Source organism: Equus przewalskii, chromosome 26 (assembly GCF_037783145.1).
Source record: "Equus przewalskii isolate Varuska chromosome 26, EquPr2, whole genome shotgun sequence".
Lineage (NCBI taxonomy): Eukaryota > Metazoa > Chordata > Mammalia > Perissodactyla > Equidae > Equus > Equus przewalskii.
This window is the reverse complement of record NC_091856.1, coordinates 14,425,120-14,444,408: the sequence shown is the minus strand read 5'-3', so window position 1 is coordinate 14,444,408 and position 19,289 is coordinate 14,425,120. Positions and strand designations below refer to the sequence as shown.

Sequence of the window (19,289 nt, the reverse complement as noted above, 5' to 3'; positions counted from 1 at the left end):
GCTCTGTCTAGAGCACCCTTCTTCTCTTCACCTGGCCTGTTTTGAGGCTCTTGCAATAAGAGGAGGGCAGCTCAGAGCAAGGTTACAGCAGTAGGAGTGGGGAGAAGTGCTCAGACTTCGGATATGTTTTGAAGGTAACGCTAACAGACTTCACTAGTGGGTTGGACTTGGGTTGTGGGTGGGTAGTAAGAAGAGACTGGGGGATCGAGCTAAGCAGTCAAAGCTCCAGTGGCTTAGTTCGTGGAGAGGTCACCAGAAGAGTGAGCTTTCACGAATTCCCAGTCCAGGCAGCAAGAAGATGGGTCCAGCTGGTAAGACCGCATGGGTATGAATCTGCGTCACTTACCTCCAACTGTAGGGCCAGGAGGAGAAACTGCAGGTGTGTACCATCCCAGAAGCTGGCTTGCAATGCAGTTGCCCATTTCCTTCCCTGGAATGCATTTGCATCCCTCATGCAGCTGTTAAGATGAGGGGCTCAGAGGAGGGAGGTTGAGTGAGGAGCGTCCAAATTTTGTTTGACATTTTCCTATCGAAAGGCCGTCAAAATATAGGTCTCTCTTGGGGCTGGCCCCGTGGCCGAGTGGTTAAGTTCGCGCGCTCCGCTGCAGGCGGCCCAGTGTTTCGTTGGTTCGAATCCTGGGCGCGGACATGGCACTGCTCATCAGACCACGCTGAGGCGGCGTCCCACATGCCACAACTAGAAGAACCCACAACGAAGAATACACAACTATGTACCGGGGGGCTTTGGGGAGAAAAAGGAAAAAATAAAATCTTAAAAAAAAAAAAAAAATATAGGTCTCTCTTTTCTGCTCCTATTATTTCCAGAAGAAGTACAGATTAAAATTTTTTCAGAACCTGATGCATAGGGAAAGCAAATGGAACCCCTTTTAAATAGCCTTTAACTTTTTTTGAAATGATGCATTGTTGTTGTTTTTAATTAGGCTTTATTTTTTAGAGCAGTTTTAGGTTCACAGCAAAATTGAGTAGAAAATACAGAAAATTTCCATACATCCCCTCACCCCACACATACATAGCCTCCCCCATTATCAGCATCTCCTAGAGAGTGGTACATTTGCTACTGATGAACGCCTTTAACTTTTTTGACTTGTTTTGAAAAAATTTTAAACCTACAGACAAGGTGTAAGGATAGCACAATGAACTCCTGTGTATATGTTTCACCTAGATTCACCAAATAACTCTTTTTATTGTGGCAAAATGTATGCAACATAAAGTTTACCATTTTAGGGGCTGGCCCCGTGGCCGAGTGGTTAAGTTTGCGCACTCCGCTGCAGGTGGCCCAGTGTTTCGTTGGTTCAAATCCTGGGCGCGGACATGGCACTGCTCATCAGACCACGCTGAGGCAGCGTCCCACATGCCACAACTAGAAGGACCCACAACGAAGAATATACAACTATGTACCGGGGGGCTTTGGGGAGAAAAAGGAAAAAATAAAATCTTTAAAAAAAAAAGTTTACCATTTTAACCATTTTAAAGTGTATAATTTTGTGGCATCAATTGCATTCACAGTGTGCAACCATCACCACCATCTAGTTCCAGAACTTTTTCACAAACACTAACGTTTTGCCACACTTGCTTTCTCTCTCTACCACTGTTGCTGCTGCTGCTGACACTACTACTCTGAGTGCTATTACTTATTACTATTTTTATTATATTCTGGAAACCTTGGAGATTAAATGAAAGATATCAGGACCCTTTGACACTAAATGTTTAAGTGGGTGTGTCTTAAAATCAAAATTTCTGTCCTTATACAATTTATTAAAGTCAGGAAATTTAACATAGATACAATAGTATTAGCAAATATACTGTCCATTTTCAAATGTTGCCAGTTGTCCAAATACTGTCTTTTATAGAGATTTTTATTCTATGACCCAGGATTCTGTCTAGGGACACCATTAGTTGTCAGGTGTCTATAGTCTTCCTTATTTTGAAATAGTTGCTTAGCCTTTTTCTTTTTTTTTTCCTCTTACATGACATTGACCCTTTTGAAGATTACAGGCCAGTTTTTTTGTAGAATGACCTTCAATTTGGGATTGTCTGATTGTTTCCTTATGATTAGGTTTGTTGTTGTGTTTTTGGCAGGAATTCTAGGTGGCTGCTGGCATAGTCTTCTCTGAACATCACATCAGGAGACGCTTGATGTCAGCTATTGTGACGCTAACTTTGATCATTTGGTTAAAGTAGCATTTAAAATATGGCATTTTAAATAATTAAAATATTTAATTTATATATTAAATATATATTTAAATATTAAATAACTTTTTAATGGCATTTAAAATAATTCTTTGGGTGGGATTTCAAATTACAGAGGTAATGGAATGTATGTTTCTGAGTGAAATTTCTTTGTAGCAGAAAAGTTTGCAGAAGACGCACCTTTGACATTTTTCTTCATCATTTTTCATGTTAGGGCGGTGACGATGTCATGGCCTGCGTCCACGATGACAATGGCAGGGTCCGCATACAGCACTTCTATAATGTAGGCCAGTGGGCAAAAGAGATTCAGAGAAATCCTGCCAGAGATGAAGAAGGAGTTTTTGAGAACAATCGGGTCACCTGCAGATTTAAACGCCCAGTCAACGTTCCCAGAGATGAAACAATTGTCGATCTGCATTTGAGTTGGTATTATCTCTTTGCTTGGGGTCCAGCCATTCAGGGTAAGCTGACCTTTTGGCATCTAGATTAAACACCAGACACCGTGTGCTTGTGTTCATTATTTATTGGGCAAGAGAGTGAGTGATAAGCACTTCAGATAATATAAAAGAATAAGGAGATATGATCCTGCCTTCAGAAGGTTATGATAGACTTATTATACACACAGACATACAAAGGGACAGGTTATACACATGCATGGCTAGATCAGTACAAGATTGTATGTGATGAGCTGTGCGCTTAATGGAACAGGTCATATTTCTGCTATATGTGGGGTATGGGCTCTAATTCTCACAACGTTCTCATTTACTCCTCACCCACCCTTGAGAGTTATAGGAGTTGTCATCCTCATTTTAGAGAGATTAAGGAACATGTCAAGGCTATACAACTAATTAATGGAAGAACTAAAATTCAATCCTAGATCTGTCTGACTCCAAAGTCCGTGAGTACTCCTAACTCCTATGCTCTAAATATAAAAATACTCAGCAGGAAAGGTCTTCTGGAGACTTCCCTGGAGATTGATGCCAAGCGTGTCATTAGTGCTCACTTTATGACTATTCTGGTGGTCACAAATCTACCAAATTATCCTACAGTTTAGCCCATCACTCCTCAGATTTTAACATGTGTAGGAATTGCCTGGCTGCATTGTTCAAGTGAGGTTTTCAGTGGATCTGCGCTGAGGTCTGAGATTCTGCGTGTCTAACAAGCTGCCCAGTGACCCTGGTCCATTGATGACCTCATTTTGGGTGTCAAGGCTCTTCAGCGTTTCCCTAATACCTGAGGATATCATGAGACCTTGTAGAGGCCACTAAAATCAAGTTACACTCTGTCTTCACCATCCTCCTGGTTGATCAGTCTAAGGGCCTGGCCAAGGATGGAAGTGAGTTGTTTGCAGTCCTTGTATGAAAATTTGTTCTGGCTCCTGGGAGCTGCATCTTTCTTTATTCTGTGCTCATCAACTCTCTGTTGCCTAATGTTTCTGTTGGGTTTTTTTCTTCAAATTGCTTCCATTGATCAGTCTGGAGATTTCATACCTTTTTTTGCCTGTTTCTGATTGGGAAACCATTTGGATGCCTCCAGATTTGCGACACCTTTCCCACTTGCTTATTTCCCAGGTTACCAACAATGGATCTGCAATTGTATCTTCAAGTACTTTCAGTACCCTGGGAAATAAATTATACCTCAGGCTGGAGAAATAAACTTTTTTTTGTAAGGCAGAATTTAAATTTTTTTTGTGGAAGTATAATTGACATATAACATTAAAGTCGTGTCCCACATAATGACGTTTCAGTCAACAATGGACCGCATATATGACGGTCCCATAAGATTAGCACCATATAGCCTAGGTGTGTACTAGGTTATACCATCTAGGTTTGTGTAAGTGCGCTCTATGATGTTCACACAACAATGAAATCACCTAACCAATGCATTTCTTAGAACATCCCTGTTGTTAAGCGACACATAATTGTATATTAGTTTCAGGTGTAGAAGGTAATGATTTGATATTTGTATACATTGCAAAATGATCACCACAATAAGTCTAGTTACCATCTGTCACCATACAGAGTTACAAATGTTTTTTTCCTTGTGAAGAGAACTTTCAAGATCTACTCTCTTAGCAACTTTCAAACATGCAATACAATATTATTGACTATAGTTACTATGCTATACATTACATTCCCATGACTTACTTATTTTATAACTGGAAATTTGTACCTCTTGATCCCTTTCACTCTTTTTGCCCACTCTCCAACCTCCCTCATCTCTAGCAACCATCAATCTGTTCTCTGTATCTATGAGTTTTGTTTTGTTCATTTGTTTTGTTTTTTATATTCCACATATAAAGGAGATCATACAGTATTTGTCTTTCTCTGTCTGACTTATTTCACTTACCGTGATACCCTCGAGTCCATCCATGTTGTCACAAATGGCAAGATTTTATTCTTTTTTATGGCTGAGTAGTATTCCATATTATATATATGATATATATACATAATATATATGGATATATATAAAATATGGATACCATGTCTAATATACCACATATAATATATATATACCATGTCTTCTTATGCTTTTATATATAGAAAACCCTAAAGACTCCACCAAAATACTGTTAGAACTAATAAATAAATTCAGTAAAGTTTCTGGGTAAAAAATCAATGTACAAAAATCTGTTGCATTTTTTACACTAACAATGAACTATTAAAGAAATTAAGAAGACAGTCACTTTTACAGATGCATCAAAAAGCATAAAATACCTAGGAATAAATGTAACCAAGGAGGTGAAAGACCTGTACACTGAAAACTATAAGATATTGATGAAAGAAATTGGTGAAGACACAAATAAATGGATTGCTCATGGATTGGAAGAATTGATATTGTTAAAATGTCCATATTACCCAAAGCAATCTACAGATTCAATGCAACCCCTATCAAAATTACAATGGCATTGAACAAGCAATCCTAAAATTTGTGTGGAACTGCAAAAGACCCAAAATAGCCAAAACAGTCTTGGGAAAGAACAAAGCTGGAGGCATCATGCTCCCTGATTTCAAACTATGTTACAAAGCTATAGTAATCAAACAGTATGATATTGGCATAAAAACAGATGTGCAGATCAGTGAAACAGAATAAAAAGCCCAGAAATAAACTGATGCATATAAGGTCATTTAATTTATGACAAAGAGGACAGTAATATACAATGAGGAATGGACAGTCTCTTCAATAAATGGCGTTGGGAAAACTGGACGGCCACATGCAAAAGAATGAACCTGCTCCACTCTCTTTCATCATACACAAAATCAACTCAAAATGGATTAAAGACTTGAATGTAAGACCTGAAATCATAAAACTCCTAGAAGAAAACATAGGCAGTAAGCTCCTTGGCATTGGTCTTAGTGATCATTTTTTTGGACCTGAGTCCGAAGGTAAGGGCAACAAAAACAAAAATGGGACTACATCAAACTAAAAAGCTTCTGTACAGCGAAGGAAATCATCAACACAATGAAAAGGCAACCTACTGAATAGGAGAAGATATCTGCAAATCATATATCCGATAAGGTGTTAATATCCAAAATGTATAAAGAACTAATGCAACTCAATAACGAAAAAAAATCCAATTAAAAAATGGGCAGAGGATCTGAATAGACATTTTACCCAAGAAGACATACAGATGGGCAACAGACGTGAAGAGATGCTCAGTATCACTAATCGTCAGGGAAATGCAGATCAAAACCACGATGAGATATCACCTCACACCTGTCAGAATGACTATTATCAAAAAGATAAGAAAGAACAATTGTTGGCAAGGATGTGGAGAAAAGGAAACCCTTGTCTGTTGGTGGGAATGTAAGTTGGTGCAGCCACTATGGAAAACTGTATGGAGGTTCCTCAAAAAATTAAAAATAGAGCTTTACCATATGATCCAGCGATTCTACTTCTACTTGTTTATCTGAAGAAAACACTACTTTGGAAAGAAATATGCACCCCTATGTTCATAGCAGCATTATTTATAATAGCCAAGATATGGAAACAACCTCAGTGTCCGTCGATGGATAAATAGATGAACTCATTGTACTTGAAGGAATTTGGAGTCTAAAACTTTGGGTTTGAGTGTTGGTTCTGCCCCTTGGTAGCTGTATCTAGCCTTTATCTAAATTCTGAGCTCCAATTTCTATATATCTAAAATGGGGGTAATAATAATACCAACTTCATAGGGTTATTGTAAGGATTAAATGCAAACAAGCATTGAAATTGCTTTACAAGTTGGAAAGTGCTGTACATCAGAAGGTCATCTTCTTAGATATAGGGCATAATAGGCTAACATTACCAGCCCTCCCCGAGTCTGATCCCGCTTTGCCTGATAAGCCCTCAGGACTTCTGTTGTTCTGCTCACTATCTCCAAAGAAAACAGGCACATTCCTACCCCATATACAGGCTCGTACTTTTCCTGTTTCTTGAACGCTATTCTAATGCCTCTCTATTGATCAAATCCTCTCCATCCTCTTAAAGTCTCTCAAAGGGGATAAACTTTGAGCTAACGCTTGAAGGAGGGTATGGAATTAGATTTCCCTCAAGGGAGGCATGAAATGGAGGTGCATAGCTTAGCCTAGGAGTTCATGTACATGATCAATGAGCGAGGTTAGGTAGGAGAGGTAAGTGGCATCTGTTGAGAGAAAAACTGAGTGTCAACCTGAGAGTTTGTTTTGTGCTAATAGCAGCCAGCATGTCCACTGGAGCAGGGCCTTGACATGTCAAGTTCGGCCTGACTTCCCCAGCAGATGGTACCCTAAAAACCCTCACTCAGAGCCCTGTTTCCAAGGACAACTTTGCTCTGAACTCGTATGCCTCAGTCTCCCTAACCCAAGTTTCATATGGATTATTCAGAAGGTCAGGCACTTCTAATCAACTTCAGCTTATTAACCATCCTTTACACATAGCCTTTCCCTCTTTCCTAACCAGGTCAAAAAGTTTCCTGTCCGAAGACTTGTTTGGTATCTTAATCCTCCTACCTTCTGTATTATTGCACACCACTCAGCCAAACAGACATACTGACACACATAACACACTATACCCTCTCTGGACTGGCCTGGGCAGCACTACCACTTTAAATGCCAGAGACAATGAAAGAGGCTTCTGTAAGGGAGTCTAGTGTGGTCAGGAGTTGTCAATGATCCATGTATAAAAGATATATTTGAGGGAAAAAAATGAGTAGCTCTTGCTCTTCGAAATCAAAATATAGTTTTACATTTGGTATCAATAAGATAAAACTCATTAGAGACCTTAAAAGTAGGCCTTTATACAATACTAAGGAGAAATCTTAAAACTGTGCCATGGAAAGACCACTAGCATTGTTCTGGTAGAGGGTGTGCAGATTCATGAGAACCAGTCTTTTTGGATAAATTTAGCTAATTTTTGTGTTCTTCATTATATGTACAAATATAGAGAATGCTGATGATAATTCTAATATCTGGTTCCCGATCTTGATAATCATTGCTTATGTATTCAACACTAGAGACTTTTGTTTAGTTTTTCTGTTGTTTGCATATATCATTTTAAATCTGTGCCCTTTCTCGATTGCCCCTGCCTTTTCCTTTCTTTCTTCAAGGCTCTATCACCCGCCATGATATAGACTCTCCACCGACTTCAGAGCGTGTTGTCAGTATTTACAAGTATGAAGATATTTTTATGCCCTCAGCTGCCTATCAGACCTTCTCTTCTCCGTTTTGTTTGCTTCTCATTGTTGCCCTGACCTTCTACCTATTGATGGGAACCCCTTAACCACAGCTGCAAAGCCAACAGAGTAAATGGATTAGGAAATCTTTAGTGTAAATATATTTTTAAAGAATATGCAGGATAATTTTAGCTTCTGTTATTTAAAAAAGACTCATCTGATTTCAGCTTTTTGGAAGAAAGAGCAAACTTCTTTTCTAATCAAAGAGGATTGTTTAATAATGACCCCACACTTTTGGAAAGTACTTAAAACTTTTCTAAGCACTTTCAAATATGTTTTCTTATTTGAGCTTCGTAACATCTCTGAGTTGACTTGATGAAAATTATTATTGCCGTCTTACCGAATGGGATTTGAGACCCAGGAAGGCTGCCTTTTTATGGCCCACATGCCATGTAGCTTTGGCTACTTGGTCAGATAACACATAGCGAGGTAGAGAAAGCTAGGCATAGAAACCATGTCTCTAAACAACCTTTACTCTTCCAATTACAGTTCAACAGACTTACTTGGAGTATTACTAAAGAGAACTTCACTGGATGGCCCTAGTTCACGGTCAGCCTTTTAGGCAGAAGAACTTTGAAATTTCCATAAAGCATAAATGCTTTCGGATAATTACATAGCTGATGGGGAGAATGGGGGAGATTACAATGGTATTAAAATGATTCATATTTATTTGAAATTTCTTCTCAATTAGTGAGTAGCTGCAAGAAAACGTTTTTTATAGCTGTTTGGGACAGTTAGAAATGGAATTGTGAGTGTTCCTGAAAATGTAAAAGGATATTAATAACAAAAAATATGGGCATCCTTAGCAGTTAGAATTTAGACTCTCCTACCACTGTATTTTATATATTAAGGTACTTATCTGTGGTTATAATTCATTCTGTTGTCAGAGTTGGTATACATTGAGTAGAATTAAATATGTAATCACCTTAATAAAAATTTATGGCATTTTGATAATAAATCAACATTTTGAGGGGTTGTGGAGATTTAGAGTAGAAACTTTTTAAAGATGAGTTTTTTTTCTTTTTAATTAGAAAATGGGAAATGACCCATAAAGCGAATTCACCTAGAATGTCCATTCAAAGTGTTCAGACTTGTAAATTGGACTAGCAGTCAGCATAATTATAATAATGCCTTGACTTAATGCATTTTCTTTTTTTCAAAGGAACCCAAATGTTCCTTTGTTCCACATGTCTGTGTTAACAGCCCATTTAGAGAAAAAGAGCCTATGAGCGTACACTGCTGAGGCATTTCCTTTGTGGAGTTCTGGAGTCCTCTGGCTTGCCCCCCAACCCTCATTGCTTTAAAGCTGACTCCAGCTTTGTGGGTTTTGTGATTAAACAACACTGCAGACTCTGATTTCTGATGCCATCCTCGGAATTCATGTCAGTGGTGAACGTCCCACATTTTCACATTCTTCTGGAATTGAATGAAAATAAGGAAAACATCAGGATTCTGTGACATTGCACAGTTTACCAAACTCATCCGAGGACATAGGAGAAATAATCCTTATTGCAGATGGGGAGAGATTAAATAACATCAAGTGAGCAACGGAACAGGGTAAGATTCAAATTCAAGACATCTGGTGGTGGCCCGACCTGACTACCGTCGCCTCCCCTAACCGAGTCCTCCTGTCATGGCTAAGGATGGCCTGTGTATCACCTTCTAAGTTATAGCGGTTGTTTAGTAGTGAGGATCCTGAGTATACAGGTGCCCACGTTGTAAATAAGAAAGCAAATATTTTTATATTTCACTCTCTTATTTGTATCATATTTCAGCTATAAATAGATTAAAACTAAAGAGCAACTTGGCTAGTCTCTGTAGCAGGCAGGGAAGGAATAACTTAATGGATTGTCCTTCTGCTTACATTTCAAGTCAAGCTAATTATTTCACAAATTGTTTTCCTACTTTGATGACCAGTTTTGTGTATTTGTGCTTAGAACTTTCTAGGACTTCTCATTGCCATTAGGGTAAAATGCAAACCATCTGATTACCTCCAATATCCTCTTTGCCACCACTCCTCGCTTGCTATGTCCCAGCAAAACTGAACTGCTCTGAGTTCTTCAGACCTGCTTTCTCACCTCTCAGGATGTTCCCTGGGCCCAAACATTCTCCACTTCCTGTGCTTGCTGAACTCCAACTCATCTTTCACGTCACAGCTTAAATATTCCTTCCTCCAATTCCTGGACTAGGTAGGGTTAGTTTCCCACCAATTGCTCCCATAGCACACTGGGCTTCCCAATCATATTACTCATCACTCTTTATTGTAGTTGCTGGCTTGTCCTCCCTGCTAACTCCCTAATGCAGTGACCATTTCTTGTTACTTGTCATTGTAGCAGACACTACTACATAGTAGGGACTCGGCAAACATTTGTCGAATAGATAAATAAATGAAACTGTGCTTGTATGGCAAGTTCATTTGGTTCAGAAACCTTGTATTTCATGAACATTGCCTGACTGGCTAACGTTTTTATTTTCTTCCACCTGTGATCAAACGATTCCGTTAACAAACACCTAACTTTGTCTTGACACACAAATAGAAAGATTGTTAGTAACAATGCTGCTTTGCCCCGCAGTGCACCTTAATTGACATTTTTAACAATAATCATTATTCAGAAATAAGAATTCACAGATCAGGGATGCAGAGCAGCATTTGACCATCATCTTAGAGAATCTTCAATTTATAGACATTCTGAAATGAAAACTCTGTACTTCAATTCCATTCATTCTTACCTAATATAAGAGAATAAACTTCTGTTTTATCTCTTTATTCCCATTTTCTGACATAGTACTTGTCACAGGGGAGATGCCTCACCAATGTTTTTTGTAAAATGCCTAAATTGAGTAATGATGCTAGCTAAATATATCTGGTGCTGTTCTAAGCACTTTACATGGATTTACTCATTTAATCCTCACAACAACCAGAGGAAGTAGATTCTGTTATTAATCCCATTTAACAGATGAAGAAATTGAGGCTAGTCATTTGGCATACATTACCAGTGCTGGCAAGGACGTTAGAGACCATTTCATGGGCTAATTTTACAAAGGGGCAGCAGAGGAGGCCTGGGGAGGTGACGTGATTTCCTCCACATTCATGCCTTTATGCACACTCATTAAACGGTTTGTTAAATGGAACCCACCATCTACATTCAACTTAGACAGGTGCTTTTTTCCCCCTTTACTACTTCACAATGACCAGGAGGACTTTTTATAGTTGTATTTGGGGAAAGAGGTACATTTTACTTGCTATGAACTTTCTTCTCTTCTTAAAAACGTTTAAATTCTTTACCAGTCATTTTAGTGCTTTTAATAGTTTTTTGCTTTTTTGTTTTGTTTTTGTTTTCAGTAATACACAGATTGGACAAGACTAGAAGAATGTATTTGTCTTAGTTAATTTTTAGCAGTGACTTCCCTAAAGCCCAGGTCTAACTTGGAGCCCAGTGCCCTTCTGTTGCTCCCTTGTAATCTCAAAGATGAATTTATGAACACAATTTCAGACAAAATGCAGGAGCCATATTTAATTATCTTGAGATGGCTTTTGTCATTAAGGAAATCAGAAAGTTTGGACAACTCATGGATGGATTTCCATCCCAGATGGTTTTTACTATATTTCTGTAATTAAGTTTACTGTCTATATTCAGGATTTTGTGCTTAAGAGATATTACCACTGAGGTGTGTTATTCTTCACTCTAGCCTAGGGGTCAACAAACTTTTTCTCTAAAGGGCCAGCTGGTAAATATTTTAGGCTTTGCGATCTCTGTTTGAGCTGTTCAGCTCTGTCACAGTAAAGTCAGAGCTGGGTAAGCAGCAGTTTCATTTTACCTAAGCTGTGGCAATCATGAGGGACTTTACTGTTGAATTGCTTTTCATGGTGGGGATTACAATGTTTCAGAGTAATTTATTTCCCTGTAGACATTTAAAAAATGGAGACTTTTTAAAAACTGTTATCAAAATCTGTTACACCTACTGGAGTGTTTTACACCTGTTACTATAGTATCTACCTTGTGTATCATAATGAAAAATGTTTGAGAACCACTGCAATAGGCCAAATGCTGAGATGTGTATACTTTGTTGTATATAATTGTATTGTATATCCTTGTTCTCTAAACAGAACTGGTTATGTTTAGTGAACAGTTTGATTATTATCAGTGTGTTTGTATATATTTGTATATACATGACAAGGTATGTGTGTTTTTATACACAAATGCCTATGTATACGTACCATGACCATCTGAGGGTCTTTGTCAGGATTGTTTCTGTTTCTGATCTCTTGAATGCTTTAAAACCCAAGAGATAAAACATATGTGTATTACAGGCAAAACTACCCTTGAGTTTATAGTAATTTAGTTTGTAGAAAGGATTCCTGGATCCTTTAATAAGATTTGCCTCCTCCACTCAACATTATATGAATTGTGAAGAATGTATAAAGTATCATTGTTGAGTTTGACTTTTCCATACTGTTAGTTAAGAAACTAAGACTAGTGTTAACTGAGTAAATGGCATGTTGATGCAACCTTTCCCTGTTTTGTATTTAATTAGATTCCTTATTCAGTTATTCAATTATTTAATTTCAAGTCAGACTTGTTTTTATATTTAACAAGTGACTTAAGTTATAAGTTCTTTTCACAAAAATAATGGCTATGCTAATGTGATCTTAAATATGTCTGGGGACTGAAAAATTGAAGTGAATCATCAAGCTCTTTGGGATTTTTCACTTAAAATAGACTGATGCTTGACTGCTTTCAGTTTTCCACCTGGATATTTGCTAATAGGCGAATAGTGTTCAGTTCCATCTTCTGGAGAGTAAGCAATACCCTAGGGTTACGGGGTGCTGGTGGCTGTGGCATTCACCCAGGTCACGAGGGCGGTAACCATTTCATCACATACAATGTGCTGGCCCCCTGGAAGATGAATGCAGCTTCTCCACATGCCTTAGTCCCACAGACGCACACACATGCTGGGACAATCTGGCTCCAGGAGTATTAATATACTTTTTTGAGACTGTCTACAAAATACATTTTGTAAAAACTATGCCTTTAAATAGACATTGATGGGTTATATTTCTTTTATAATAATTGTGTACCTAATGTTCAATTGTGATTGATTTTGAAATTTATGTATATTTATAAGCCTGTCCTATGTGAATTTTTACTCTGTGTGGTACCTTACTAATAAAGACATGGATTTCTATTTACATAAATTGATTGTAGCAATATTCCTAGATGCTCCTAAACGATTGTTCTGTTTATTTGCCATCACAAATACTTTTATGTTTAGAGGATTATGTTATAGTTAGAATATATTAACTAGATTTAAACTTTAAAATATACATTCTCAACATGGTTTGGAATTCTTCCTCTTGATGTAATTAAAGTTAGTTTATAATTCCTTACTGCTTTGCTCTGGTGCATTTTTGGTTTTGTTTGTTTTACATCCTTGCATTAGTAAAGTCTCCCTGGGTCTGTAGACATTGGAGAAGATGACAGCCTGTCTTGTTTGACAAGGAGGAAAATCACGTTGCAGTTGTTGGGTAAAAATCCTTGTAGACAAACAATTTGCAAAATAAACCTGTATTTCCAGCTTCAGCTTAATACCTTTATCAAATGGTAAATGGAAGCCTATAGTCCCACTTAAAGTGTATTAGCTGGTGAATAGTGCGTAACTAACTCTAAGAATGTCAATTATGAGCTTATTGGTAACTAAATCATATTATGTGTTAAGAATAGTTGAAGTTTAGTTGTAGAGTTTTATGAATCATCAGGGAGCAATGGAAGCTGCAGCAGGTAGTAACTGAGCTGCATGTCCTGCCGGGGCTAGGTTGAGAAACTCAAGGAATGGCATGTTAAGGAGGAATTAGGCATTACCACATTCTCCATTATAGGCTCTAATCCTTACCCTTCCAAAAAACCCCAAACATTTTGTTATTTTGGGGTATTCTATGTTTTCCCCGTGGTACTTATTTTGCAGTATTCTCAGTGGGTAGCCCAGCTGTCAGACCTGACCCCGGCTGATGGCAGGTGCCAGGGCCAGAGGATAAGCTGTAAGAAGAGACAGCTGAAGTGGAGTGGATGTGAAAGTCACCTGCTCCAGGAGGTCAAGAAGTTTAACCACTTGTTTACTCATTCATTCAATAAATATAGAGGACTCATGCCAATCCATATGCTAGGCACTACACACAGAGGACTCCAGGAAGAACAGCTCTTGATTTCTGCCCCTAAGAGCTCACAGCCTAGTTGGGAAGTCAGACACATGAATACCGTGACGGTACCTTCTGGTGAATGCAGTGGTAAGGCAATGCTCAGATGTGGTGCGAACCTGGAGTAGGGATTCTCACCCAGCCTGGGGCAACCAGGAAAGCAGGCGATGCTACTGAAGCTGAACCTCAAGGAAGGGGGAGAACTAAAGCAGGCGCGGGGGGGTGGGGGGGGAGGCATCTCCAAGAAAGGGGACGGGACCTCAGAAGAAGCGACCGGCAGGATGTGTTCTGGAACCACTGTCATTTGACAAGGCTTGTATCAGTTTCCTATTGCTGCTGTAACAGATTACCATAGATTTAGTGGCTTAAAACAACAGAAATGTATTCTCTTGGAGTTCTAGAGGCCAGAAGTCTGAACTGAATCTTATGGAGCTACAATGGAGGTGTTGGCAGGGCTGGTTCCTTCTGGGAGCTCCAGGGAGAGAATCCTTTCTTGCCTCTTCCAGCTTCTGGTAGCTGTGGCATTCCTTGGCCTGTCGCCTCGTCACTCCAATCTCTGCCTCTGGGGTCAGATCCTTCTCCTCTCCTGTAGTCTAATTTCCCTCCCGCCCTCTGATAAAGACACTTGTGATTACATCAGGCCCCATTGGTATAAACGAGGATCACCTCCCCCTCTCAAGAGCCTTAATCTAATTACATCTGCAAAGTGCCTTTTCCGTGTAAGGTAATGTCCTTCACAGATCCCGGGTCTTAGGACCTGGATATCTTTGGAGGCCATTGTTCTTTCCACCACAATGCTGGAGGATAAAGGATAAAATGGGGAGTGGGGAGAGGTGAGGCGGTGTGAGCAGAGGCCAGATCACAGAGGACCTTGCAAGTCGTAGTCAAGAGCTTGGACACTTTCCCACGGAGTAAGGAGGCTTTGAAAAGATCAGATTGTATTTTAGAAAGATCACACTGGCTGCAATGTAGAACTGACTGGAGTGGAGCAAGAGGGTGGGCAGAGAGACCAGCTAGAGGCTGCAGTGACATCAGTGTGGTGCCAAGAGTATAGAAACAAATAACCGCTTAAAATTCAAAACCAGCAGGACTTGAGTCTCAAATAAAGACGGTTTATTTATAAATGAAAAAGGATTAGTCTGGCCAATCTGAAATGATCCACCATCTTCTGGTTTTCAGTCTTGCTCCAATTTGTAGCAGAAGGCTGGCTGTTGATACACCAGGCGGCCTCAGCCTTGGTTTGAGTATATCGTTGGGAGTAGAGTCCAGGAAGGGGTGGGCTAAGAATTCCAAATCCTGATCCCTAACTCTCAAGCTTCAACTGGTCCAGATACAATGGAAATCACTCTAGTGAAGAGGAGGACCTGCCCCCGAACAACACTTAAGGCCAGCCACTTTCTGGAGAGGCAGTTCTGGCTTTCAGCACGTAATTGTTATCACAAAATTCACCTTGCAGATGCCCACCCTCTCTACCATCTTTCCTCCCATTCTACAAGAGGAAGGGGGCGCTGCTTTGGTTGCAAACTTAAAAAAAAGTTTGTATGTTTGTTTCTTCCCAAAAGAGCTGCCCAAGCTTCTTTTTATTTATCTGGCCCTCTCCTGGGTACACGGGTCTCAGTGGGGTTCCTTGAATCAATTTGATAATCTCTTCCCTGACCTTTTACAAACTGATAAAATTGTCTTTGTTGACATGGCATGGAAGGTTAGCTGCAGCTGATCCCACAGACCAGAAGGACAGGAACCTGGAGGCAAGAAAGGCTACAGTGGGCTCAGTGAACTGGCAGGACCTGCACTGTAAGTGGGGTCATGTGTCCCAGTGTGGGAAGAGGAGGAAGGAGGGGGAGGAGTCAGGGAGTCAGGTAGGCGCTGATGGTGTCAGACTGGTTTGCATCATTTGTCCTTCAGCCCCTGAGATTTTTTTTTAAAATCTGTTAGCAATTTCTTACATACGCACTAATTTTGACTTCCCAAACTCTTTTCTTCTAAACCAGGTATCTGTGTTTTTAGTCTACCAATTTTATCTAGTATCAGACACTTGGTTCGTTGCAGTAGGGAAGGCAAATAAGTTTCATCTTGTGTGCTCACTTTGTTCAGTTGGTAGTGGTTCTCTAGAATGTTCAGCTGTGAAGGATTTTGAGGCTGGGTCTAGGCTCAGTGAGAAAGAGTTCGGTGGTTGATTGGCAATGTCTGTCCTGGACTGAGCAAAGGAAAGTGGTAACTCGTATTTGGAATCTGAATGCATGTCTGTTTGATTACATTTCCACGTGGTCTCTCCTCCTGCACTGTACATACCACTTTGTACGTGATCGTAAGTACTGGACTCTGTAGAAAGCAGGCGTTCAGTACAAGTCAGTAAATGTTTGCTGAGACACTTGGAGGACTCTGAGATAGACACAATGTCCTGGAGAATCCTCTTGCTGTCTACGTTTGTTTTATCTCTAGGGCTGTTATCTTGATACCTTGGGAGTCTGTGGACATTAATTGTTCAAGAGGTGCCTCTTGGCATCTCTAGGACAAAATGGAGAGCCACCCTTGAGAGCCACTGTTGGGTTCTCGCCATGTCCTAGGCATTGGGCTGCTGCTTTAGACACTCTCTCATCTTATCCTCACAGCAAACGATGATGTAGGTATTATCACCATATCAGGCAGAGAGCTTTGCAGAAATGTAAAATGTAAATTTCTGTTGCAAGAAATGTAAAACCCAACTAAAACTGGCTTAAATGATTAGGAAATTTATTGATTCATACAATAGGAAGGCCAAAGGCAGTGTGGTCCCAGAGTCAGCTTGATCCACTCCTCTGAGTCCATTTCATCTCCACTGTATCCTGGATGCCCAAGGAGGCTGTTCTTCCATGACGTCGTCGCAGTGAGTTGCTGTGTAGGGCCAAGAAAGAAAATCCAAGTGTTTGCGACAACGTGGATGGACCTTGAGGGTATTATGCGAAACGAAATACGTCAGACAAAGACAAACACCGTATGATTTCACTTATATGTGTAAGACAAGCAAACACTGGATAAGGAGAACAGATTAGTGGTTACTAGAGGGGAAGGGGTCAGAGGAGGGCAAAAGGGGTAAAGAGGCAAGTATGTATGGTGACGGATAAAAACTAGGCTATCGGTGGCGAACACAATGCAGTCTATACAGAAACTGATATATAATAGTGTACCCCCGAAATTTACACAATGTTATAAGTCAATACGACCTCAATAAAATAAGTTTTTTTAAAAAGGAAAGAAAACCCAAGTACCCTAGCATTTTGGAGGAGATGCCTAAAAGCACATGCCCTGTGAACTAGAGATTTAAGTGGAATGTGTGTGCCCTTCTCAAATTTAGTTTGTATGTCCTACATCTCAATATTTTAATTTTTCTCTGCTCTCAACCATAAGAATACCTGGCAGAAACATCCCCAGTGTTTCAATACTATTTTTCACAGGAAGCACAAATAGGCTTTTTTGAAATCATACCATTCATTCACTTGCTCAGCAAACACTGAGCTTCCACTCTGTACTATGAAGATCCTATGCTGTGTCAGGTGCTGGGGACACAGAAATGAAGCAAACCCATGTAAATGATTGTAGTGTGGTGAGTGCAGTCCTAGAGGGATGAGCAAAATCCTGCGGGAACCTAGCCTTGCGTTAGGCTATATAAATGTCAGTCTAGTTAGTTTCTAGTACTTCAGCCTTCATTTCTGTTAGAGTTCCATTTTTGACGAGAAATTCTGTCAGAGACCTGTCAGTTCTATTGCTTTGGCCATGAGAACAGTTTTGAAATGTTCAGCAATTTTGCCTTTCATTGACACTTAGAAGCAGAGCACCATGACAGGGCATTTTCGATTTGCTGAGCTGGGGCCCCAGCACAATTTAGGCACATTACCTCTGCCTGCTCATGTCCAGGGCATACATATGTCAGTTTCTGTTTGTATCCATTGATAGATGCTTTCGTTATGTAACATGGAGCTTTCCTCTTGTAACTAGAGGAAGAGAGCCGAGTCTTTGGTTGGAGGAGGACAGAGGGGATGGTTTGATCTTTGTCCCCTCACTGACCCTTGGATGGGTTTTGAGCCCCTGTACTTCGAGGCCTGAAGGCCAGACATGAAGGAAATCTTCATGAGAGGAGTTATCATACATTGGGCACAAGTGACCTGGTCTAGGGCTTGAGTGACAAAAGGGCACAGAGTCAGCAAGTCAGGAAGAAGGACTTCCACCCTATCTCTGAGTGGAACCCAGCTCTGCTTTTGCACCCAGAGGATTACAAGTTTGGGAGCATCCAGGATCTGGGAATAATGACACAGGTGCTGGACTCAGTGAGCTGTGTGGGCAGCAGGGTGGACAGAGGTGGTTGGTGGCTGACTCATGTCTCCGGGTGTGTGTGAGGCAACCCCTTTGGAACTCCCTAGAAGCTGCTGAGGACTTTTTGGGAGAGAGACTGAGGCATTGTTGTTATATAAGTGGGAGCCTGAGTCACTGTAAAATGGACACTGAAAGCAGATGTGACCATAGTTTGTAATCATAATCTCAGCAGCCGTAGACAAAGTAGTTAAGAAGCAAAGCAAATGGCAGTACAAGGGAAGCAAAATATTTACAGAGTCCAAGTCCAAAGACCACTTGAAAAACAAGGACCGTGACCTGAAACCTAAAAACAAGGTGGAAAGGAATTACTTTTTCTTTATCCACTGAATCCCCTTGCCTCTAAGTCTTAGTAAGCAGGAGTTTCTTCATCTGAAAACTGTAGATAAGGATACCTGTCACGTCTACTTTAGAAGAGAAACAAAAATTATATTGAAATTAGTAGGAAAGCTTATTGCAAACAGAAAAGGGATCACCTGCAGGATTTCAAAGCACTCACATATTGATATTCAATAAAAGCTTGCTTTCTTTCCCTCTTGTCTTTCCTTCCTTCTTTCTTCTTTTTTAAAAAATAAAAATCTGTTTGAGATATGTTATGAGTAGTAGGCTCGGATCCCAGGATCTTTCCAGCAGGAGAACAGAAGCACCTTGCACTGCTCCAGAGCTTCCTCTTTTTCACACAACGCTGAGACAAGAGCTTCTATTATTATCACTCCCATGTGACAGACGGAAAATTTGGGTTGGGGGCTTAATTGACCTGACTCCAGGTCTCAGAAAGAACTAATGGCAGTTTGAGACTCTGATCTAGAGCTCTTTCAGGAGTTTAAATTGCTCCCACACTGACAC

The 19,289-nt window shown here is 40.0% G+C and overlaps 1 protein-coding gene and 1 long non-coding RNA gene across 2 annotated transcripts in view; one reads left to right on the top strand and one right to left on the bottom strand.

Moving 5' to 3' along the window:
• FRRS1L (ferric chelate reductase 1 like) overlaps window positions 1-13,292 on the top strand; it is a 29,390-nt gene extending 16,098 nt beyond the window's left edge. The window contains exons 4-5 of the mRNA XM_070596530.1: window positions 2,426-2,672; window positions 7,778-13,292. Coding sequence (XP_070452631.1) covers window positions 2,426-2,672; window positions 7,778-7,950 — 420 coding nt within the window. The 3' untranslated portion in view covers window positions 7,951-13,292. The remainder of the gene's footprint in view (window positions 1-2,425; window positions 2,673-7,777) is intronic.
• A 3,516-nt stretch (window positions 13,293-16,808) lies between these two features.
• LOC139079565 (uncharacterized) lies at window positions 16,809-18,857 on the bottom strand. The gene is made up of 2 exons (XR_011533280.1): window positions 18,756-18,857; window positions 16,809-16,970 (listed from the first exon to the last, which is right to left on the bottom strand). It is a non-coding gene; the product is annotated as an uncharacterized lncRNA (long non-coding RNA).
• Between the last annotated feature and the right edge of the window lie 432 nt (window positions 18,858-19,289).